This window comes from Synchytrium microbalum (assembly GCF_006535985.1).
Source record: "Synchytrium microbalum strain JEL517 chromosome Unknown SmJEL517_scf0039, whole genome shotgun sequence".
NCBI classification, from domain to species: domain Eukaryota; kingdom Fungi; phylum Chytridiomycota; class Chytridiomycetes; order Synchytriales; family Synchytriaceae; genus Synchytrium; species Synchytrium microbalum.
Genome location: NW_022158388.1, coordinates 127 through 23,886, shown reverse-complemented (window position 1 = coordinate 23,886; position 23,760 = coordinate 127). Strand labels below are relative to the sequence as shown.

Genomic DNA, 23,760 nt, shown 5'->3' with positions numbered 1-23,760 from the left:
TTGAACCGTTCTCTAATGACTTCTAAGCGTTGAAATGCAATTGTGATAAATGTTCGCTTAGCTCGTGTAATCAGGAATTAACAGGCCGTATAGGGAGCATGAACGTTCTTTCTACGCGAGAAAACACGTGCAAAAGATATTAAAGTATCTCCTGGTGTGTTGCTTCTCCAAGATCCGATTTCTCCCAAAAGTGTGTGAACTTCTTCCTCTCTCACTTGCAAACCCACAAGGAACGTCACTGAATCCGAAAAATGCATGCTTTCGCAAGACAAGCACTGGTATGTAACGACATGTAGATGGGTCGCTTCCTCCATTCGCTGGCTCTACTTGTTTTCATCGTCGGCTCGCAACTCGAAAAAGCAGGACAAAAAATGTGTAGGAAGTTGCATCACGAAACTCATAAAACTTCTTCCGACTTGATAGACAACGTGCAAGAGGAATGCACGAAGCTTCTCATCTTCCTCTCCTTCGCTGAAATTGGCCGGCTCGCAACCATTGCGAGCTACTGCTGCTGAGGTTGGCAACATTTTTTCACCCAAAGTCTTCCAAAACGACATCATCCGGCTTTTTGCTGTTGCTGGAACTGGAATCGCTGAATTGAAATATTCGATATGCTTTTTATAGACCCCATTATCTGCAAACTACCCTATCATTGACCATACCTATGATGGTAAGGAACTACAAAAGAAACAGTGACGATACAGATCGAGACAGACACTTGTCGAATGGAGAGAGCGAGCAGTTTCAGATGCCGAACAGCTGTCGACATCTCGAACTGTCCAAAACTGTCATCTCACGGCGACGAATCTCACATGATTCCCTTTTCTAGCCATCGTTGTTGGTGCTGGTGGTGCTGGTCTACGAGCTGCCTTCGGTCTCGCCAAAGAGGGATTCAACACCGCTTGCATAACGAAACTATTCCCTGTAAGTATTGGGATGAAATTTGGTCTTGTCATCAAAGGGCGTGACATTGAAACCTCACGTTTTTGTAGACTCGATCACACACTGTCGCTGCCCAAGGTGGTATCAACGCCGCCCTTGGAAACATGACTGAAGACGATTGGAGATGGCACTTTTATGATACCGTCAAAGGTGCTGACTGGCTCGGTGACCAAGATGCCATCCACTACATGTGTCGCGAGGCACCAAACACTGTCATTGAATTGGAACATTATGGTGTCCCATTCTCGCGTACTGAAGAGGGTAAAATCTATCAACGTGCTTTTGGTGGTCAATCTCTGAAGTTCGGAAAGGGTATGTTATTTGTCAAAGTTAAATTTAATATGAATGCATTAGAATCGTCTTTGATTTTTTTCGCAGGTGGTCAAGCATACAGATGTGCCGCCGTAGCTGATCGAACCGGGCACTCTCTCCTCCACACTTTATATGGTCAATCTCTACGATACAACACTACATACTTTATTGAATACTTTGCCCTTGATCTTATCATGGAAAACGGTATATATCTGTCGTGTTGAACACTCTCTGTTCCATCCAGCCATCATAACTCTTTTTTTGCAAACGTAGGTGAATGTCGTGGTGTCATCGCCATGAACATGGAAGATGGTACTCTTCATCGATTCCGATCTCACAAGACAGTATTAGCCACTGGTGGTTATGGTCGTGCCTACTTCTCATGTACTTCTGCTCACACTTGCACTGGTGACGGTAACGCCATGGTCGCTCGTGCTGGTCTACCTCTACAAGATTTAGAATTCGTCCAATTCCATCCAACTGGTATCTACGGTGCTGGTTGTTTGATTACTGAAGGATCTCGTGGTGAAGGTGGATACCTCCTCAACTCTGAAGGTGAACGATTCATGGAACGATATGCTCCAACCGCAAAGGATTTGGCTTCTCGTGATGTCGTGTCTCGTAGTATGACTGTAGAAATCAGAGAAGGTCGTGGTGTTGGACCCGAAAAGGATCACATCTACTTACAGTTGAGTCACTTGCCTGCTGAAGTCTTACACACTCGTCTCCCTGGTATCTCTGAAACTGGTAGGACATCGCCTTACGATTTGTCGCTGCCATGTCATTTTTTTCTCATTTCGAACACATTTCCACTGTTAGCCGCCATCTTTGCTGGTGTTGATGTCACCAAGGAACCAATCCCTGTATTGCCAACTGTCCACTACAACATGGGTGGTATCCCAACCAAATACACTGGTGAAGTCGTAGACCACAAGGACGGAAAGGACACAGTAATCCCTGGTCTATATGCTGCCGGTGAAGCTGCCTGTGTCTCTGTACACGGTGCTAACCGTCTAGGTGCCAACTCTCTCCTCGATATCGTCGTATTCGGTCGTGCCGCTGCTCTCCACATCAAGGATAACTTAAAGCCCGGTACTCCTCATAAACCACTACCTAAAGATGCTGGTGCTGAATCCATCGCACGTCTCGACAAGGCCCGATATGCTAACGGTGCCATCCCAACTGCCGATGTACGTCTAAAGATGCAAAGAGTCATGCAAAACCATGCTGCTGTATTTAGGACAGAAGACTCTCTCCAAGAGGGTGTTGTAAAGATTGATGAAGTTGCCAAGTTGGTCAAGGATGTCAAGACTAGTGACAGATCTTTGGTCTGGTGAGCATCGCGTCGTTATTCGTTTTTTTTCTTTCTTGCAACTTTCCAGATTAATCTGTTTTTTTTTTCAGGAACTCGGATCTGATTGAAACTTTGGAATTACAGAACTTGATGACCAACGCCGTGCAAACCATGCACTCTGCTGCCAACCGTAAGGAATCCCGTGGTGCTCATGCCCGTGATGACATCAAGGTAAGTTTCGTGTCAGCTTGAGGTTCATATCAAAACCAGACATGACGATACTAAGACTCTGTGATTTTTTTGTAGGGTCGTGACGATGTTGAATGGATGAAGCACACGTTGTCAACCAACGATGCAGCAACTGGCAAAGTAACTTTGGCATACCGTCCAGTAGAAGCCAAGACTTTGGACGCCTCCGAAGTTACTTCAGTGCCACCGGTTGCTCGTGTTTACTAGAATATTATTCCCTTCCATCTCCTTAAGATTGTTTACTTTGCCAAAAAGAATAAAATCACGAACTTTGCGTACTAAGTTGGCTCGAGGTTTTGGCTCCCGAGAGTCACAAAAGGGATTGGAAGCTTGTGAAGTAAACACAATAGCTCAGACTATTTCAGTAGCGGTGTCTATTTGATGGGCCAAAACAAACCTACAGTGGCTACCGATCAACGACTTCAAACAAGTCCTTCTACCCAAAACGTCCAAAACCTGCTGGTTTCCGAGGCATTGAATGCTTGTGATAGTTCGAGAGAAACAGCCATCAAGTTCGGCGTCGGATGGGAATGAATCGAAAAGATCTTACAACCGTTGTTGGTGATGAGAATCGAGATATACTAAACATATATGACTTTACAAATTGCGTCCTCACAGTTGCAAAAACAAACTACAGAAAGCTATCCAGTATTGACATCATCATCATCAAATCAGAGAAGCAGGTGTGTAAGCCACTTGTCGTTCATTAGCCATCACTAGAACAATTCAAAGAATGAACGCAGAGGATCGGTACCATGGCTTTTCACGCTTTTCCCAAAGCCCATCCCTGGCAAATGAGCTTCCTCGAGTCGTTTTTTGAGTGAGAAGACAAATCTCTTGATTAGGGCTGCAAACCACACATTGTTCTGATCATGAACGTGGTATAAACACTACACCAGCATATCTATTGGCCCTACGAGACATTGTTGTCGTCGGGAGTGGGCAGAGGCAGGTTGATGGTTCTTGAGGTGGTTTTATGGTCAGCTGAACCACTGGTTGATTTTCAGGCCTAGGAGAGTAGAGAATAAGTATGTGATCTGGGACTGATGGGCCGTGATTCTGTTTGAATTTAGAAACGCGGCGACGTAGGTTGATGTCATTTCAAAGGGCCATCAAGCAACAGTGAGGGGTAATCCAGGTCCTGATTGCCTTGATATAGAGGGCAGGATATTATTATATCGGGTATTAATCTTGGATAGCTTTGCATTCTCGATGCGAAAACATGTTGTAAACGTAGAAAATGGTAATATTGGAACAGATGCAAGGAGTGTATCAGCATAAAAGCAACGTACCATAATATTTGAGACGCGACTGAGTGGCTGAGGTCCCTCCTCCGGGGCTTCGTTAGAATCTACTGTAATCTGTAGTCAATGTTACGAGAGTAGCAAACTCCATAGGTATTTTGATGAAGGGAGCATAAATATAAGGAAATAAGAGAGATTAAAAGGAGGTTCTCGTCTGTGAGCATTCGTCGCTTGTGGTCTGAACAAACTCGTGACATGCATGTGATTGTCTGATTGCGATAGAAACTGAACTGATTTGGTGTGCAGAGATCCCATTGCGTTTACTCTTCTACAAACTTGACGCAAAACAATTGAAGCTTGGTGAACTTGTAAGGGACTGCTTCGCATTGGAATCACTGAGCATTCGAAATCCTCACAATGTCTTGACCAACTGCTTTCGCATTTCATAGTTTGGCTAGATAAGCATGGAGGACGACTGGGAGAAAGTCAGTGCTCTCTCGGAGGTCTCTGATGACTGGGAGAAGCTTTCGCAAGCTTCTAGAGATAACGCTACTGAGACCACTGGACCAGGCGACAGTAATCACGTTTCTGACGATGACCACTCGGACGATTTTGATGACGAACGTATACAGCAAGAACGCGAGGACTTTTTGAAGGCTATTGCCACTATCCCTGTGATGAGCTCTACGCTTGAGAGCTCCAACAAGACTAACGTTATTGAATCACTCAAGGTTGGTGTCATCAGTTTTGCTCGTTTTTGGTGATTTTTGCTTAGCGACTGGATCTAATCAAAGTTGTCTTCGTACATCCAATAGATTCATCAACCTGCTGCTTCCCAAATGTCCTCTGACGAATACGATGACCAATTTCATATGGTCAAGTCTCGCTCTGCGAGAACGAGGCACGAGGATCAATACCATAAGAGACAGCGTGGTAAATGTAACAATGGTTGCGGCACTCTCGGCAAGACTGGTAACATGAGCAAGGGTACAGTTAAAGGCACATGCACGTTTTGTTCGCCGACGTTGAACATCAGGCAGACTCGTAAGGTTGATGCTCAGAAGGACGCGTCTCCTGGATTCTGGGTACTGGATGAAGTCGACTCGTAAAATATGAGATATAGATAGATCTATACGCTGTACGCCACGTGTCATCCTTAACATGATATGGCAGGGCCATGCCAACACCACCGATTTGTATTGGAACATAGACTGCTTGTTTGGCTTTCGATTGTAATTCATTGTAAACATGCCTATATGATAACTTGCTTGAAATATAAATCGATATTGCGTATCGTGCATCCAATGAAAAGGGTTGAATTGGCGTTTTGTTGTGTTCAGGGTAAAATAATTCAGATGCCGCAAGAACCTTGAATTTCACATCTGTCAAGGAGAACAAGGTAATAGAGCAAATCGTGGGCTAGTTCGTACGTTGATTCCCATGAAGTATTGATCGATTAACATGTTAATCTAGTAGGAATCATCGCTGGAAGCTAAACATCTCTCCTTTTCAAGCAACAAACGAAATCCCAAAGATGTCTGGAAACGCACTTCTTATTGCCGGTGAGTTTTAAGTGAACGTGCATCAATAGTTTCTTCCGATTTGCATTCTCATCTTGAAGTCGACCACTATCCACCTGCATCTTACTTGGAATGATCTTGGCGAAATCACATCAGCTCACAATTGCACTTCGGTTAGCCATGAAGGAAGGAACTGACGCACAAATGACTGAGTTCGTAAAGACAGCCAAAGCAGCAGCGCCTGGAACTACCGCTGTTCTCGCAGTCAAGAAAACTGTTGGAGAATCCATCACCAACTACTTGATCCTCCATCAATTCGATAACGATGCCTCGCTTACTGCCTTTTTGCCAAAAGCCAAAGATATCTATGCTCGTACGTGTGCAGTGCTGTTTATTACTATCGTTTGAAAGGAAACCTGAACGCTTTTCTTGGACTAGCACTGAAGCCTTGGATACTTGAACCCTTCACTCTGGGTCTTCGAGAAGAAACCTCGGCACCAGTTGCAGGAGATATTATCGTCACGCGCATGATGCAAATCAAGGTGGGGTTAGGAATGACTTGAGTATGTCGTATTTTGCTGAACGTGTTTCATTACAGGTGGAAGGTTCAACACTGAGTGCTGAAACAATCACCTCAGCTCGTGCTGCCATGGCAGCTAATCCTGGTAATGATTCTAAGTATACCTCAAACTGTAGATTTCTCGATCCGTTAACCTGTGAAAATTGTTCCAGGATGGAAGCGGGCTTCCGCATGGGCTGGATTGACAAACAAGGCTGGAGCAGTCATGATCAACTACTTTAGTTCGATCGAAGATATGCAAAAAGTGAATGCTGACGCTGGCGTGCATGCAGCCATGGAACGGTATGATAATAACATTACGAACTCGTGATAATGAGGAAAAAAAGCTACTATTGCAAATCAAACATATTCTAATTCTACAAATCTAAACATATTCTTGCTTAGAATTGCTGCTGGCGTACAGCAAGGTGGTGTCATCATTGGAACTCCAATTGCGTTGGCTTAAGGTGTAGGAACATTGGAGATATTTCTTTGCCACGAGCTTTGCGAACAGCAGATTGTCGTAGACCAAAAATACAGTAACCGTTCGCATCTTCATACTGAACGGTCACATGTGCAGAGTGTCTGTTGGTTAGTCTTTGCTGCGATGTGCATGCGATAGTTACCGACTCTGACCGAACAGTCAAAGGCGAACAGAAGCGTACCACCAAAGTTTTGCGACATTCCACGCCTAAAACACTCCTGCACTTTGCCTTTTCAAGAACTTCAGACACTTAGCTGGAACTACAATCTACTTGATCTTTGCCTTGGTCTTCAAAACCGTGCGTATCGCAATTCAACTCAATTTACTTACATGCTCTGTCAACGAGCTCCAACAAAACAAGCACCATCCATATATATAAGTCTACATCTCCGATCTCAACACTACCACGCTCCATCTCTACCTCATCTACGCCCAGCAAGCAAAATGCAAGCTGCCAAAATAATCAGCAAAGAACCTATGAAGGATGAAGACGCCAAGTGGGTTAAACTTAAGAAGATAACTTATTCTGATCCTGCTGGAAAAATAAGGGTATGCGCCTTGAATCTCTTCTTGTCATCTAGGTCGTTTGTGGGAATGAGCAGGTGCTGCGACATTTCAACACATTTAACACTTCAACCCATCACGTCTTCCTAGTTATGGGAATCTGCAGAACGTACATCCAGAAAAGGCGATATCGATGCTGTTGGTATCTTGGCACTACTCAAGATGCCAAACAAGCCCACGGAAACGGTGCTAGTCACCCAATTTCGACCTCCTGTGGGAGCTCAGTGTGTTGAAATGCCGGCTGGTCTGGTAGATAAGGGAGAGACAGCTGAACAAGCTGCTGTACGTGAACTGAGGGAGGAAACTGGGTTTATTGGGAAGGCTATACGATCAAGTGAAATTATGGACAGTGGTACGGTTCGACTTTGTTACTATTTCTCTTTGTTTTCTTTTGCATCTCAGCTGATGCATTTTTATGCATGAATTAGATCCAGGTATGTCGAATGCAAACATGAAGTTCGTCACTGTGGAAGTAGATCGAACCTTGCCAGAAAACCACTCGCCTAAAGCAGAACCTGATGAAGGCGAATTCATTGATATTCATATTGTCCCATTGGTTGGATTGTTGGGAACTCTCAAAGGTTTCTTTTTCTTTGTCTTTCAATGTTCTGCATGCTACTGACAATCCGTCGTTTTCCAGGCTTCATTTCAAAGGGCTTCAAAGTCGACGCTCGTCTTTATCACTTTGCTGAAGGACTGGATCTGTATGCAAGTGATAGTACATTATCAAAGCATTGATCAAATTTGTAACATATCGTTGATTTATAAAATGAATGTATGTTATCTACAAATGTCGTTGGGCTTACATATGTTATGCATTTGGATACATCCTGCCATTTGAAGAAGGCCTGACATCGACATATCGACCTTGTGGACGCTTGGGTATTGTAACTGTTATTACACCAAGCTCCATAGTTGCTGAAACAGCGTTGACGTTTGCGATTTGAGGCAGTTCCACCTTCACGTGAACACGTCTGGGGATATCGACACCAGGAGCACTCCTGGCTGTAATGTGAATTTCACGAGTATCATCTAGCACTGAAAAAAAGGAGCAGTGAACGATAAGTGATGGAATTCTTTTGCACGTCCCATCAATTCAGCATACCTGTTACACTGATATCCTCTCGTTTGAAGCCTGGTGCGTCAGCTATAATGATATATTTATCTGCTTCTGTTTTCAACATGTACGGCGTGCATTCTTCGTTGGCAGCTCGCGATGGTGTGAGAGCTTCCGAAGGTCTATACAGAATCGAGAGTAAAGAGATCAGATCTCGTTGAGCAATCCGTCATATGCGTATCACATCATTTAAACTTACATGTGTTCCCATTCCTCAAGAGATTCCGAGCTTTCTTCTGCGACATTCGAGTTGCTGATGTGTTGCAAACGTCCATTCCTAATAGTTCTCCAAGCCCTTTTACGAAAGAAACAGTTCTTGAAAAGCCTCAATATCGTGATTGTTGCAATAAAGAAGGTGACTGTTTTCCAAAACGACCATGATGGGAATGTGTAGATTATTTCAAAAGGCTGTCTCCTAGGTGGAATGAAGAAGCTCTCTTCTAAAAGAGCATTTATGAGTGGTCGACGGCGCTCAATTGTATATGTTAGTGGCATATTGCAAATGTGTTCCTTTGTCGACAGTCTCTGAAAACGATGTGGACGCAGATGTAACAGGACGAACCACGAGCAATAGTATAAACATAAGACAATCAGATTTATTTGTAAGTTTGGAGACATTCTAGAAAGGTAAAATACAGGTATGGGGGAGCAGGATGACAGTAACTAGAGCTTAGGTTTAGACAATACGACATGTAACTCTGCAAGTACAGAGTCGTCTTCGATCGTGGCAGGCGCTTCATACTTGACTCCATTCGCAATTGCTAGGTAACGACGACGTGTTAACTCCATTACAAACTGTATACAGATTTGTAAACATACCTCGAATGGTTCGTCTAAGAATCTTTCCTGATCTTGTCTTGGGAAGCTTTGACACAATGTATACTTTTTGAAAGCACGCGATCGCACCAATTTGATTCCTTACTGCTTGCACTAGATCCTGAGATATTTGAGCATGGCTTAATGTGGTCTTGTTCTTGAGTACGACAAACTAGGTAGATGCGAAGAAAAAAATCAAATTCAAAATACCGTACTGCCGAGCAAGGTACACAATACTTACTCCAACAGGCACTTCACCCTTCAGTTGGTCTGCGACTCCTAAAACGGCACATTCCGCGACGCTTTGATGTCCAGAACAGATTTCTTCCATTCCACCCGTTGACAATCGATGACCAGCAACGTTGACTAAAAACATGAAACGAGCAGATGAGTTCATGCAGAGTAATCGCTGATATGTCACTCAATACTCACTTATATCATCAGTTCTAGCCATAATCGACACATATCCATCTTGATCGATCATAGCCGCGTCAGTGGTATCATAGTATCCGGGAAACTTGGTCATATAAGACTTCATATATCCTGAATGGTTGTTCCAGAGTGTTGGGAAACAGCCTGGTGGTAATGGAAGCTTGATGACCAGATTGCCAAGCACGTTTGGTGCACCAGTCACCCACGGTATGGCTTTTCCTTGTTCTCTGTAGTCGTCTTCGTCCACATGAGGGGGAGCAACGAGGACTTTCATGTCGTAACCGGGCATTGGTTGACCTGCAGATCCAATCTTGACTGGGGTGGATAAGGAGCTACCGTCGAATTGGCATGTTGCGGTTATCTGCCAGCCAGATTCAGTTTGCCAGTAGTTGTCACTAGTGATTGAATTCGATTTGTCAGTCATGCGATAGAAACGAAAGCATAACAAAAAAAATGCTAATTGCATATGATGGTTTTTTTTTCTCCCCAGTGAAGAAGAACAACTCACCGGATTGGGACCTTTAGCAAATTTTGAAAATGCTTGACGGTGTCAGGATCTGAGCGTTCACCAGCTAGATAAACAGATTCAAGAGTAGATATGTCGTATTTGGCGAGGAATTCTCCTTCTGGATCGTCTCGCTTGATGGCGCGAATAGCAGTAGGAGCAGTCGAGATAACCTAAGCAGAGGCATTCAATTTTAGCTGCGGTCGGTTTCCCTCCAGCCAACGACGAGACTTTTATTCACCTTGACCTTGTATTCTTGCACTAGCCTCCAGAAAGCTGACGCATCAGGAGTTCCAACAGGTTTGCCTTCGTATAAAATCGTTGTAGATCCATTCAGTAGAGGACCATAGACGATATAAGAGTGTCCAACAACCCAACTATGCAAAATAAGTCAACGACACCAAACCATGGTTTTTCTTTCGATGAACGAAAATCAACTTCACTTACCCAACATCAGACGCGCAAAATATGGTGTCTTCAGGTGTCATGCCCAAGAAGTTTGGCATAGCCCAGCCGAGAGCTACAAGGTATCCTCCCGAATCACGAACAACACCTTTCGGTGTACCCGTTGACCCGGATGTATACAACAAATAGAGAGGGTCTGTTGATTTGACTGTAACTGGTGCTGCTTTGAGTCCTGATCGTTTGGCTTCTTGCATCTCTTGTGCCCAGTCACGTTCACCAGATGCAGAGTTGACTTTGACCACGACTTGAGGTCGTGAGCAGACAATCTTAATAGGTGGTTTGTATGCAGACATGGAGATAGCATCATTGAGAAGAGGCCTGCATTGGGATTGGCATATAAGTGTTTCGTTGTTTGCTTGACCAAAAGCGTCAATGTGGTGCGTTTATAGCACGTTTTTCTGCGACTGGACAAAAACTTACATGTAAGGAATGACTTTAGTTCCTTCCACACCACAAGAAGCAGCCAATATGACTTTTGGTTTACAATCATCGATTCTTTTGCACAGTTCCTTGGCACACAAAAAACCAGTCAGCTGCTATGACAAGATTACTCCAAACTGAAATAGTTTACCTTTGGCGCAAATCCTCCGAATACGACACTATGAACAGCACCTAAACGAGCACAAGCAAGCATTCCAAACATGGCTTGAGGCACCATAGGCATATAGATGAGCACGGTATCTCCTTTTGCAACACCGTACTTTCTCAATACACCAGCCAAAGTTTCAACTTCACTCAGCGTCTGAGCATATGTGTACTTTTCCTTGGTAGCAGTCACAGGAGAGTCGTATATAATGGCTGTTCGAGATCCATTTCCATTCGTGACGTGGCGGTCGACACAGTTGTAGCAGACATTGAGTTCAGCGTCAGGAAACCAGCGATAATGAGGTGCAGGTATGGTCTTTTCATTGATTTCGAGAATTTGGTTTGGCTTCGTTACCCTACAAAATGAGTCATTAGATCCAAAAGCTCTGAAAAGATAGATGTGAAATGCGATTGTGGCAAATGTGATGGGTTGATCCCACAAAAGACATGTTTTCCACAGATTTTAGAGGTTTAAACGTACCATGAGACGCATTCAGCTGTGGAAAAGAAGAAACCAGGGTCGTTTGTTAGCACAATTTTTTTAACGATTAATCAGAATCAAGAGCAAGCAAGCATACCAGCTTTACGCCAAAAGTTTTCAGGTTGAGATAATGACTGAGCGACCAATTCTGCTTGGTACGTCCCAGATTGGGCGAGGGCGCTTGCTGTGGTCATTGATTGCGTTTTGTTGATGTTACTGCTCGATACTGCACTAACTGATGCCATTGTTACTCGTTGTTAGTATAGATCGTTAGGACTGTATGTGAAAAAATGAATGAAGAGTGGCTTCTTACTCGCTGTGCCTTTCAAACTCTGGCTGTTGCTGACACGGTGATACGAATGTTGGTCAACACACAGCGATGAATCACCAAAACAAATCACTTGATCAACAAGCCAGTTTCAAGCTTTTAAGAGCTCTTTCTTGTTAAATTTACTATTCATGTGCAAAGTAGAACCCACTGTGGACATGTTACAAACTACATCTATCATCTGTCCATCGTTCACGCTTACAACATTCAGACCCCGTTCGTCACCTTATATCATAGTAATCGACGTGAGAGCCATTTACATATTGATCAGCAACAAGTAAGTCAACCATTGCCGATGCAGAAGCAACGGGATCCACCAGTTCACCTTTGCTGTGCATTTCGTCAAAGGTTTTGCGCAAGGGAACGTCATTCATATCTTCTCGTATAGCCTGCTGCATATCTGTATCCATAGGCCCTGGTGCATAGTTCAGCGTCTTTAGTCGTTTGCTGTCCTTGCCTTCACGAATTTCAGCTTCGTGAGCAACTGTAGCAAAGAACATGTCCCGCGCTGCCTGTAAAGAGTGATAGGCGGTGTCAGACTATAGCTTCGTTTGTTTTGGGCTCAGCTTGGACACCCTTCGTGCATACCTTTCCTGCACAATATACACTCCAACTATCAAAAGATTGAAGAGCAGCCAAACTTGACACATTCACTACCCGCACTGTAAAGTACAAACTGTCAGTCTTCTGATAATTTCAAAAGGTTCCAGCTTCACGTAGTATTAATACCTTTCTCACACGTCTGAAACGTTGCTAAAAATCTGGCAGTCAAGGAAATCGTAGAAGTCACATTCAGATCAATTGCAGACTGAATATCACGAAGAGATGAGCTTGGACTGCAAAGTTTCTCTGCTCGAGTGAGAGGTCCAAGGCTTCCAGCGTTATTGAAGAGGTACGTGCACGTCAGTGTTGATGTTGAGAGATTCTTGAAGACCCCGTCCAAGCCACCTTCCAAAGACTTCAAATCCGACAGGTCTATACTATATGTTGAGACTACAGCGTTCGGCCTCTTGCTGCCTATGAGGGACTTTGAAGCTTTCAAACCCTCATCGTCTCTCGAAATCAAGATGTACTCGGCGTCGTCAAATACGTCGATAAGCGCCACGATTATAGCTCTTCCAAAGCCTTTTGAAGCTCCAGTGATGAAGACTAGCGTGTTTCCTCCCATATTCCAACGTGTTTACCAAAAGCGGTGACTTGATGTTTTGTTCCGGTGGTGATGAATCGAACATGGTGATCAGATCTAGTGTAGATCATTTTCTTTTGCGTGTTGACGCGTGACTTTTGGGCTAGATCAAACTAGAACGGCAGTGGATGCCCCGTTTGATGCGTCTCGCCGATATTTCATAAATTCGATCTAGCATTGTACGCGTGTGCTTTGACAACGCGACTAGGAAAGCATTACTCATCAATCTATTACCGTTCAGGGCGCGGATTGCACTCGTTAAAAACTTGTTTTCTCTCTTTGTGATGGAAGGTTCAAGTTTGATCAAACCTGGATTCTGACGTGAATTGATAGCTGTATCGCGTTCAAAGACTTCAGGCCTCTTCTTTGTTAATATTGATGACTAGATCCAAAGAAGAACTACACTGTTCCCCTATGTTTTTCCTCCCCATTGGGAGATATTATTTTGTTGGGGTATCATGTTTTTGCTTCACTCCACATCTCAACAACATTCAAACCCAAATATCACCTACAAACTCAAACCCATGCCTCCCAAATCAAAGAAGATGACTGCCAGCAAAGCTGACAAGGTCACATATCAAACTATGGTCGAGGAAGCTATTGTTTCTCTGGTATGCAACGCGATGAAGTTTGTTTTAAGTGAACGATTGTTGTTGTGTTTGGTGAACGATTCTCTAGCCAGAGGGGGAGGACAATGGTACTGCGGTGGACTGCGATGCAGCCATACGCTCCAGTACTCGTAGTACACTTGATCCCCGCTATCATTTCGTTTCACTCGTTGTCTGATCTTCATCAAAACAAAAATCAAAATGGGTTGGAAAAACGAGAGGGTTTCAGCATGGAATGGAGAGCGATCAAACCGTGCTTTTGATTATTAAATTCTCATTGTACATTACTAACCATTATTTCTATATATTCCTTCCTTTTATCGGGGTCTTTCTTGTCTGTTTGTAGAAGGAGGCAAATGGAAGCAGTCGTGTAGCAATCAAAAAACACATCTTGGCAAACTTCCCTGTAAGTAAATCATATGGAGTCTTGTTTATTAGATTGGGAAGAATGGATTTACACTGAATCCGGGGCGGGAGATGGTTGGGGGATGGGTCTGGAGGCATTCGTGGGTCATGTGTTTGCTTTAATGAAAGATTACGGGCGACACATTGGTCGTGATGCAGAAAAGACAAGTCGCCCGGCTTTATCTCATCATGATACATCTATTCTGCACCATTTCATGCTTAAATTACATATATGCTGATGCGTGAATGAATTGAGTTTTTGGAGGCACAAATTAAAACCACTATTACACATTCGCAAACGACTCGAACACGGGCCTCAACTCACAAAAATTATTCTATTTGACATATTATAGGTCACTGATGACAAGAAGACTGCAACCAACATCACCACTGCCATCAAGAAGGGTATTGACGCTGGTGTCTTCACTAGCAAGGGCGCTACTGGTGCCGTCAAGCTCGGTGGTAAGGGAGACGCTACTCCTGCACCAAAGACCAAAGGAAAGACCGCCACCAAGAAGGCTGCTTCGTCTTCGTCCGCTGCTGCTGTAGAAGAAGATGAAGTAGACGAAGTTGAAGAGGAGGCTCCAGCTGTTGAGACGAAGGCTAAGAGTGCCAAGAGTACTCCTGCCAAGTCTGTCAAGTCAACTCCAAAGAAGGCTACTCCAAAGAAGGCTACGCCAAAGCGTGCTGCTTCTAAGAAGGTAATTTGGAGCAAACATCATTCCTTTACTTAGATTCTCATTCCCTACTCCTGTCATAGGCTGCTGCCACTAAGAAGACCGCAACCAAGGCCGCAACCAAGAAGTCTCCAGCCAAGCCCACCAAAGCTGTTGAAGTCGAAGTTGTACCAGAACCTGCCGCCGAAGCAGCACCAGCTGAAGAGACAGCAGCTCCAGCTACCAAGGGTCGTGGACGCCCAAAGAAGGCTGCTGCTCCCGCCAAGAAGTCTCCAGTCAAGAAGGTACCAGTCGCATATTTGTATTCACTGAAAGCATATGTATGCAGAGTGTGCTAACTCTTTCTTCTTCGTTTCTATATTCAGGCCCCAGCCGCCAAGAAAGCCGCCCCCAAGAAGGTATGTTTTGGTCAATCTTTGAAGAATTCATACTTCTATACTGAATTTATTGACAATCAACTCTTCTTCGAACTCTGCAGGTCGCCGCCAAGAAACCAGCAGCTGGCAAGAAGGGAAAGAAATAAAATGGCCATGAAAACCTAGTTGGACTTTTATATCTTGTGTTATTTGTATAGTTTGTGTCATTTGTGGGTGTTGGAAGGTTGTGGTTGCTTGTTATTTGCTGTCTAGGAAAAAAGGAGATATTCAAAAGGGTAAAGAGAGGGTGCTTGTTGATTTCTTTGTATTTAAGCCCCCTTTATAAACTGCAAAATTCTTCTCAAACTAAAATCAGAATTCGTTTGATTTTTGGACTGGTGTGTTGGTAGTGATCGAGAGAGTTAAGCGTATCGCTTATGTACGGAAAAATGAATTTAGAGGTTGATGAATGATTATTTGCACGCATCTGATGCGTTCCTTATAGCAAGTTGAAATGGTCAGTTGCGGAAGCCCCAACACACAACGTTCATGAAGAGAAACGACATTAATAGAGTAGGAGCACGTAGTGTACCGTGTTGGCGACCTTGAAAACTGAAAACACGAAAAGAAAGCAAGTAGCGTTCTGATTCGGCAGTTTGTTTCCAGCCAAAAAATTGAAAAGAAGCAGGCCGTTGATTCACTTCGCAAAACAAACACTTCCGGACGAGATTAAGAGATTTCATCTATAGGAAGGCGTTGGAACCCGGCACTAGGCAAGCTTGCTAGACATCAGAGCCAGTAGTAAACAGGGTCAGTCTTCCAGCTAGGAAGTAAAAGCACTTTGCAAAGTTAAAGCAATCTTCTTGAAACCAAATCAGTCTCAAACATGTGGGACGGCTCAGGGGGCCATGCAGCCTCATACGGAAGTGGTATAGATAGCACCAAGACAACTTTATGGATGGGAGATTTGGAGTCTTGGATGGACGAAGCTTGGGTTAGGCAATTATGGTAAGTCTCGAACTTGTTTTCAAGTCTGATTTCGACAGTGGAAAAGGATGAGATCAACTCGACCAATGACGGGACAATGCCTCCATATCGCAATCATTATATACATCTATAATCATCCCCCGTCTTCCATTCCCTACTATTGTAACATGGGGGGCAAAAGTGTATAAGACACATTGAGATGAAGTTCGGGCAGATGATTTGATGGACATGGATCAATCCCTAGTAAAACGACACAAGATCTGACATTCCTATTATGTTTAGGTATAGCATGGGTGAAAATGTGTCCGTCAAAATGATTCGAGACAAGTTCTCTGGGTGAGTAATCTGTCCTATCTTGGGCTGCTTGGTTTGGAAACTGATCGACACGACAATGTAAAACATGCACACGAGGAACACATCTAACATGTCTTGTAATTACATAGAGGTAGTGCTGGCTACTGTTTTGTTGATTTTGGCAATCCTCAATCAGCCATGAAGCACCTACAATCTCTGAATGGAACCATGATACCACAAACCAACCGTGTATTCAAACTGAATTGGGCAAGTGGTGGTGGAATGGCTACTCAACCGTAAGAAACAAGACCTGTCCGTTCAAACCTTTCAGATCAGTATATCTAACTGCATTATCTGTAACCTAGTACCAACATGAATCGAGAAGAGCGAGGTCCAGAGTTTTCTATATTTGTCGGTGATTTAGGTCCAGAAGTTACAGATTTCATGCTGCTGGTACGTATCAAGACACTGTAACAGGCCAAATAGCTTCATAGTTGCTGTCGCAATATCATGCCCCACGTGATATCTAAGCCACCATTATTGCCATTATTGGAAGCCTGGCCTTGATTATGCACGTAATCTGATTATTTTCATCATTGCTGACGCGTTTTTTCGTCTCTTTTAGCAAACCTTCCAATCACGATACATGTCTTGTAAATCAGCCAAAGTCGTTACAGATCCCATGACGGGTCAATCTAGAGGTTATGGATTTGTACGATTCACTGATGAAGCTGAATCTACTCGTTCAATGTCTGAAATGTCGGGTCAATACTGTGGGTCCAGGCCAATGAGGATTTCTATTGCTACTCCCAAAGCTGGTGGTCAAGGAGGTGGCGCTGGAGGTCAAGGTGGTGGAGGAGGTGGTGGTCGTGGCGATCGAATGGGTGGTATGGGAGGAATGGGAGGTGCTGGAGGTATGGCTTATGGTGCTCCTATGGGTGGTCAACAGGCCATGCAGGGTGGGTATAATCAGTATACAGACCCGAATAACACCACTGTCTTTGTTGGTGGATTGTCGCAGGGCATCACTGAAGATGATTTGAGAACGTAAGTGTTGTGGTTGTTGCAAAATTTGCAACCACAAAATCTGGCAACTCTCTTGAAGCACTTGATTTTGAGCGTGCTTTTTTTGCATTTAGGTATTTCGGACCATTTGGAGAAATCACCTACACAAAGATCCCACCTGGCAAAGGATGTGGTTTTGTACAGTTTACTCATCGTACCAGTGCTGAAGCTGCTATCGCTCAAATGAATGGCTATGTCATTGGTATGTATCGATCTTCTGAGTTTCGCAAAAAGCAGCTATGCTGAAGAACGCACGGAATGTGTTGACCTTATCGTCCATCTTACATAGGATCCTCTCGAGTCCGTCTATCGTGGGGTCGATCCCAAATAGTTGATAAGCCAGTAGGTGGTGGAGGCATGCATGGTGGACAACAACAGCAGCAGCAACCGCCATGGGGTGGAGGTGGATATGCTCGACCTCCCGCTCAAGGTGGCTACATGCAACAAGTTCCGTATGGTGCTGCTTATGGTCAGGGTGCCATGCAATACATGGGTCAACAAGGTGGCATACCTGCACCATCTCCTTCAGCTGGAGTCGCTCCCATTGGCGCTATAGGCGGAATGGGAGGTGCACCACGATACGATGGTAGTCCAGCTCCTCAGTTAACTGCGTATCCTCAATCACATGTAGTAGAAGACCCATTAGCTCCCATGGATGTGAATCAAGCCAATGAATCGTTTATTAATGCTGAAGAAGCTGTGTTGGAACGTACGGAACTTGGGGATGGCAATGGAAGTAGTAGTTGGAGAGGTGGTAGCAGCCACGTCTTTGCTCAGTAAACCCCCTATACTCTACATATTCTTTTTTTTTAGATCACAGAACCCTCGACAACAAAATGGTATAAAACACACACACACACACACACACTACACAATAACATCATATTAAAACTATCCCCCTGTCACTCTCACACAAACATTATATACATCCTCGCCTTCGTAGCTACTATACCAACACCCACCTTTTCGAAACTTTTATTTTCTTCCCCCACAACAAAACACCACGACCACCACCCAAATAGAACAAAATCCGATATATTTTGTAGTATAGAACCCAAAACAGCACCAGCACCAATCACCAACACTACTGTCTTAGCTTGATGAAAGCTTTTAAACCTTTTTTTAAAAAACATAACTTCACCTCTGGAAAATGCTTGTCTAAAAACTCTTTATGGGGGCCTCATAAACAATCTTGTTTGGTTTGGTAGAGGAAGGAGGAAGAAGAGCTTTGGAGAGAGAAAGTAAAAAGTAGTAGTAGTAGTAGTAGTGTTAACAGAGGTACAAAGAGTTGTTTGGACTTCTTGTGAATAAGTAGGACGACATGCATGAGGAAGAGAAGAGATGAACCTTTTTTATGGCAGTGATTAACAGAAAACGTAAAAAATTTAAAAAAAAACTGTATAGGGAGAGAGAAGAGGAAATAAAACGAAGTATAAAGTTTGAAACTTGTGCTGCGATTGCTCGGATAGCTGTTTTGCTCATCGTGTTTGTTTGGTCCAATCGTTGTTTTTCCATATTAAGTGGCAAAAAACTGGTATCGCTTGACTTGACATGATGTTCAACTACTTTTCAATCTCCTTCATTCCCAACCGCGATACGTTTAAAGTAATCGGCATCGTCGTTTTATATCATCGACGACCTACATCAGATCCCTAAACCACTAAGTAGTGCCGCGACTGCTCGAAGTACTGACCAGTGATGACTTGGCGAATTCTGAAAATAGAATCGTACGTCTAGTCATAGAATACGTTTCTGTCGATTTTGCAAATTGCAAATGTGCCCTTCGTCACTTCAAGTCCGTCCAAAACAAGTCCTAAGAAACAACGAAATGTTGTAAAGCGATGACATCAAGAGATACGAAATTCACATCTCGTAGAAAGCTTAGGAGTGACAGTACTAGAAAGACGGATGTGAGGTGACGAGCATTCACAAAAAAGCTAGGGAATCATACAACGGATTGACGCACAGATGATCTACTCGTCGACTCCACAGAAGCAGTTCATATCACAGCAGATTGATGTCGAGTTTGACGAATAGATTGTGAATTCTAAAGAAATTATGGTTAGCAGTCAATCAAGAGATGACTCCGTTCACTCAAGAATCAACCAGCCAACATTAAACACCTTCAACAACCTCTTCAAAGCTGGCAATAACCACCAACAAGGTTGCGTTACGATTGTGGAAAAGACCACATATATCGAGTACTGGTATATGGAAAGCAAAGGTAAGCACGAGATCTGTCAAGCCGATGTAGATCCGTTGAGATAGTTCACGATTGTCAGTAGCAACAGTCCATAATATACAGCTAGAGGCAACAAATGATGCCGATCCTGCGGTCATCCGGTATACCATCGACTTGATCCAAGAAGACTCTGACATTTTACACCTGCCTTATTTCGTATGCTTCAGTCACGATTCGATGGAGTCGTTGTGAAGCTGGTCGACACCAAAAAAATCCCAATGAAAGAATAAACTATGATCTTTGCTTGATGATCATTGTCACCATGAGCTTGACCAACCGCAACATTCTTCGCAAGCAGGAGGCAGGAACTGATTACTTCGAGGCACTCCGGCCTAGCAGAAGCACGAGTCTAGGATCAAATACTTCGTGAAGCTACTTTAAGCAGAGGGCAACTGCAAGTTGCGGACATTCGCACGAGATGCCATACATCGTGCCTTAAACACTCCACCGCCTCGCAGGCTCATACACTGAACTGGTAAGACCTCAGTTTGTGGTATGGGCCTTGGCCTGATCGGTTCTGCTGAGACGAGGGCCACAGCAAAAAGCGAGGAGGCGCCAAAGGTTTGCAGTGGATCCACGTTGGAGTGGTTGGGTCCTAGTACTCATGGTAGCTAGACCATAAAACCCCAAATACCTCAAATCAGGCAACTATAATTGTTTCTTATTTATCGCAACTTTCCTCGTTTGCATATAGGTAATGCAGCCAATGCCAGTCCCAAGCCCGGAGAAATGCAGAGGGCCTATGCTACCCACATATTCCCATGTTGTATAGTGATATTCGGCTACGTTGGTTCAATTGTAGATTGACGTTTACTGTCGCATTAAATAGTACATTTCCGATAAAATCCAAGCTATATAATTTCCTAGTTGCTGTTGGAGATTGTAGTGTACATATGTTCTTGATCTGCGAGAAAAGCATCATTGCACTTGCGCTACAGCCAAGCAGCAACGCTAGGTAAATCTGACAACTGAAATTGGCTTTTACCAGGCTCCATATCTTTTATGTTTGGCTTGAAAGCAAACCCAGAGCTTGAGAGGAAAACTCCCAAACGTGACAGAAACACCATTGCAGTTTGACTGCTCATACTTCAGTAAGAGCTGAGCGCCGAGCTCAGCTTTCGTGCGAAATTGTGCAAAAACTGCATGTTGAAGTTGATGTCAAGAGATTTGAAGGCCGATTGTCCAAAGGTACCTCAATATTTTGAATATTTTGACTAGCCAATGTACCGGTATGTAAGCCTCTCTACAATTTGTGACAGGGGAGCCTGAGCGATCGCGGTCAATACTTCGAAATGGTTGAGGCTCCTATCGAGCATTTCTATAAGGAAGAGAGCTTACGAGGCAAGACACATCCATTACAAGACTTCATTTGGAGATTCGTGTTGGCCTAGCCCAAAGAACGCGGCGATGGAGCTCTCGTTCTAGTCACCCTGTCCAACATACATTTTTTGCATCATAAAAAACAAGGATTGTTTTCGTTAGAAGCCTGATTATACGAGAGTAGGAAATCTGGAACGTCCATTTAAGGCCACTAGAACGCGTCTTCAACTAGAATGCGTCTTGATTCTCTTGAAAGTATCGTCAATTGGGGACTGATACGCCGAAGGAAATTGAAACGATCAGTAGATCAGATCAGATCAATACGTTTAACTATGTTTTCCGCAAGGAGTGCAATGCCACTTAGGGAACCTCTACAATTTGACAATTTTGAGATATTGCGAGAGTCACAGGCCAGCTTGGACCTCTCCAGAACTTGACGTGCAAATGTGCATCAGGACGAATAAACCTTGCACTTGGCGTGTTGTAAAACAAAAGTGGTTGAAAAGCTGACCCATGTAGATTAAATTGAATCACATGCTTCTACTGTCGGGACCCAGTTGACAATCCTGCGTTTGGGTGTAATTTGCATTCACTCTAACACGTCTGATCGCCTTTGTTGTGTGATCTTGACGTGTGTTGCTCCAAAATCGAATCTTGAATTGAGATTCATGTTCTCACCTTGTGGAGTGGGTCACCACGAACTTGAACAAACGAGCAATTGGTAAGTGTTGCCTTCCCCAGACGGTCGTTAATATGACCGACAACACTACCACAAATACCGCAACACCACATCTACTGATCGTTGGCACATATTGGACTGAATTTATGTAGAAAGTTCATCATGAAACCACTTTGTCGTTACTGTTTGGTCAACGAGTAGTTCAACCGTGTGGTTGTGGGTGGCTGGGGTTAGACTGGAAGAGAAGGTCTTAAGTCTGAAGCGATTGCATTACCTAGTAGCATTGCTGGACAGCTGCTCGTTCTCTTCCTTGATCATTGCCTCGCTCTCTTGAGAGCGTGACAAGCACATGTAGCATCATTTCACACGTTGTCTTTGCTTGGAGGCCCTGCAAAAATAGAAATATGAGTAGATGACACTCAATCGTGATCCGCTATGTGTCTTTCTTGCTGTCTCTCACTTGTTTTTTGCCCAAAGTCACCCTTCGTACGATGACTGCACAGAGCAGAAGCTGATGTTTAGCCAAATGAAATAGAAGCTGGATGGGAAGGTACCTATGAATGTGTTTGATAGAGTCATAAGAGGTCTTCGCGTGTCACCTTTCCAAGCCAATAGGCTTCAATAGTAGAGAGAGACAGAGACTTGGTTGAAGATTGCTTCACAATCACACAGTGCCACGCGTCACTGTTCTGTAGAATTCTTGCCATACTAGAAAAACGAATGCTAGTATCAACAAAGGCATCAATTTACATCAAAACACGAAAACTCTCAATCTTTACCAAACGTTTGTGACTGCGGCAAACACCAGGAATCTGTTAGTTCACCAGCAACTAAGAGGTACGGAATATTTTACAAGGTATACTGACACGTAATCACGAGCTGGAGATAGTAAACGGCTGACCAACCCTTGAGCTATTGTCCGAATAGGCCTTGCACAGTCGACGAGCACTCATTCAAATCCGGAGCTTTTAAGGAGCTACCAAACCACGTATTGGATTTCCTACATAGTGTACATTGACTACGTCCCTTTTTCTGGGTCGTCTAGGTCGAAACGAGTCCCTATGTCCGATTCCCCTTTTGAATATTCCCATGTGATGCACCTGACTCGCCTCACGGAGCTACGTAAGTCGGCGGAGGAGTGTTGCTATATCTGGCCTTATCTGTGGTCTCGATAGACGTGTCAGGCAGCAAAGTCGTGGAGTCGGCTCTGCCTCTTCTTCGCCAAAGGACTCAAATGAAGATCTTTGTTTGTCCCTTACGCATCCACCCAGACGAATGGGTGCAGGTAGATGTCGGATGTTGCCAAATCAACGACTACTAAAGAAGGTTTTGTACATAAACACACCTTTGCCGGCCGTGATGGGGACTCTCAATCTGGCATTGCCTACAGAGCAGATGATCCTAGGGAGTAAGCTACTCTGAACGACGATGGATTCGCGGGAGCTAATTGGATTCCTGATAGAGCTGCACAGACCCGTGTTATCGAATTTAAGAGAATTGCGCGTGGTTTGGGAGGGACCACGCACTCGGTCGATTGTGTGTTCTGCCCACAATGAAGGAGGAGTTGACCTCATGTGAAGCACATGTGGCCGTACATGATGACGATTTTGCTGATGAACTGCGAAAAGAAATCATCTCAGCAGATATTACTGGCACCGTAATTGCATTCAGGGAAGTTGTCGACGAATGATCGTACGAAATGCGTGTAGTAAAGGGGGAATGTACCTGTTTTCGCTGTAGTAGTCGTCTAAAATCGAACTGCTCGTTTGTACGTGGCACAGTTGTATAGCGCTGCGTCAGAACCTTGTTCCTTTGCACACTAGACGAGTTCCAACTGACAAGCCGAGCACGGGACTAGAGGGTTTCGATTCTTCCGACGTAAAGCTAGTCACAGCTAAGGTCTGCTGTCACCACTCATCGCCTCACGGTGAAGCTTTTCATTCCTGAACGACCTTGCCTCCTGTAAACGCACTCTATGGTTTTTATGTCTGACTGTTTTAATATCATGCTCTCGGATTGTACGTCACAGACTATTGTGTATACT

The 23,760-nt window shown here is 44.0% G+C and overlaps 5 protein-coding genes across 5 annotated transcripts; 3 read left to right on the top strand and 2 right to left on the bottom strand.

Annotated features, from left to right (window-relative positions):
* Positions 1-251: 251 nt before the first annotated feature.
* On the top strand, positions 252-3,004 carry SmJEL517_g04944 (succinate dehydrogenase; the record flags this gene model as incomplete). Its single annotated transcript, XM_031170872.1, has 10 exons — positions 252-278; positions 424-516; positions 625-670; positions 830-924; positions 993-1,254; positions 1,321-1,458; positions 1,528-2,001; positions 2,074-2,587; positions 2,659-2,779; positions 2,855-3,004. 10 exons carry the CDS (start codon positions 252-254, stop codon positions 3,002-3,004), a joined length of 1,920 nt encoding a protein of 639 aa, XP_031023152.1.
* Positions 3,005-7,048: 4,044 nt separating this feature from the next.
* SmJEL517_g04943 (uncharacterized protein) lies at positions 7,049-7,906 on the top strand (the record flags this gene model as incomplete). The annotated part of the gene is made up of 4 exons (XM_031170871.1): positions 7,049-7,153; positions 7,259-7,520; positions 7,597-7,749; positions 7,809-7,906. The coding sequence occupies 4 exons, from the start codon at positions 7,049-7,051 to the stop codon at positions 7,904-7,906; spliced, it is 618 nt and encodes a 205-aa protein (XP_031023155.1).
* Positions 7,907-8,948: 1,042 nt separating this feature from the next.
* Positions 8,949-11,814, bottom strand: SmJEL517_g04942 (acetate---CoA ligase; the record flags this gene model as incomplete). The annotated part of the gene is made up of 11 exons (XM_031170870.1): positions 8,949-9,046; positions 9,105-9,273; positions 9,343-9,467; positions 9,534-9,928; positions 10,042-10,211; positions 10,280-10,415; positions 10,486-10,821; positions 10,924-11,012; positions 11,075-11,444; positions 11,570-11,585; positions 11,667-11,814. The coding sequence occupies 11 exons, from the start codon at positions 11,812-11,814 to the stop codon at positions 8,949-8,951; spliced, it is 2,052 nt and encodes a 683-aa protein (XP_031023154.1).
* Positions 11,815-12,118: 304 nt separating this feature from the next.
* On the bottom strand, positions 12,119-13,065 carry SmJEL517_g04941 (sepiapterin reductase (L-erythro-7,8-dihydrobiopterin forming); the record flags this gene model as incomplete). Its single annotated transcript, XM_031170869.1, has 3 exons — positions 12,119-12,409; positions 12,486-12,559; positions 12,627-13,065. The coding sequence occupies 3 exons, from the start codon at positions 13,063-13,065 to the stop codon at positions 12,119-12,121; spliced, it is 804 nt and encodes a 267-aa protein (XP_031023157.1).
* A 2,950-nt stretch (positions 13,066-16,015) lies between these two features.
* SmJEL517_g04940 (uncharacterized protein) lies at positions 16,016-18,255 on the top strand (the record flags this gene model as incomplete). Its single annotated transcript, XM_031170868.1, has 7 exons — positions 16,016-16,137; positions 16,399-16,452; positions 16,560-16,706; positions 16,776-16,863; positions 17,036-17,457; positions 17,550-17,677; positions 17,765-18,255. The coding sequence occupies 7 exons, from the start codon at positions 16,016-16,018 to the stop codon at positions 18,253-18,255; spliced, it is 1,452 nt and encodes a 483-aa protein (XP_031023156.1).
* Between the last annotated feature and the right edge of the window lie 5,505 nt (positions 18,256-23,760).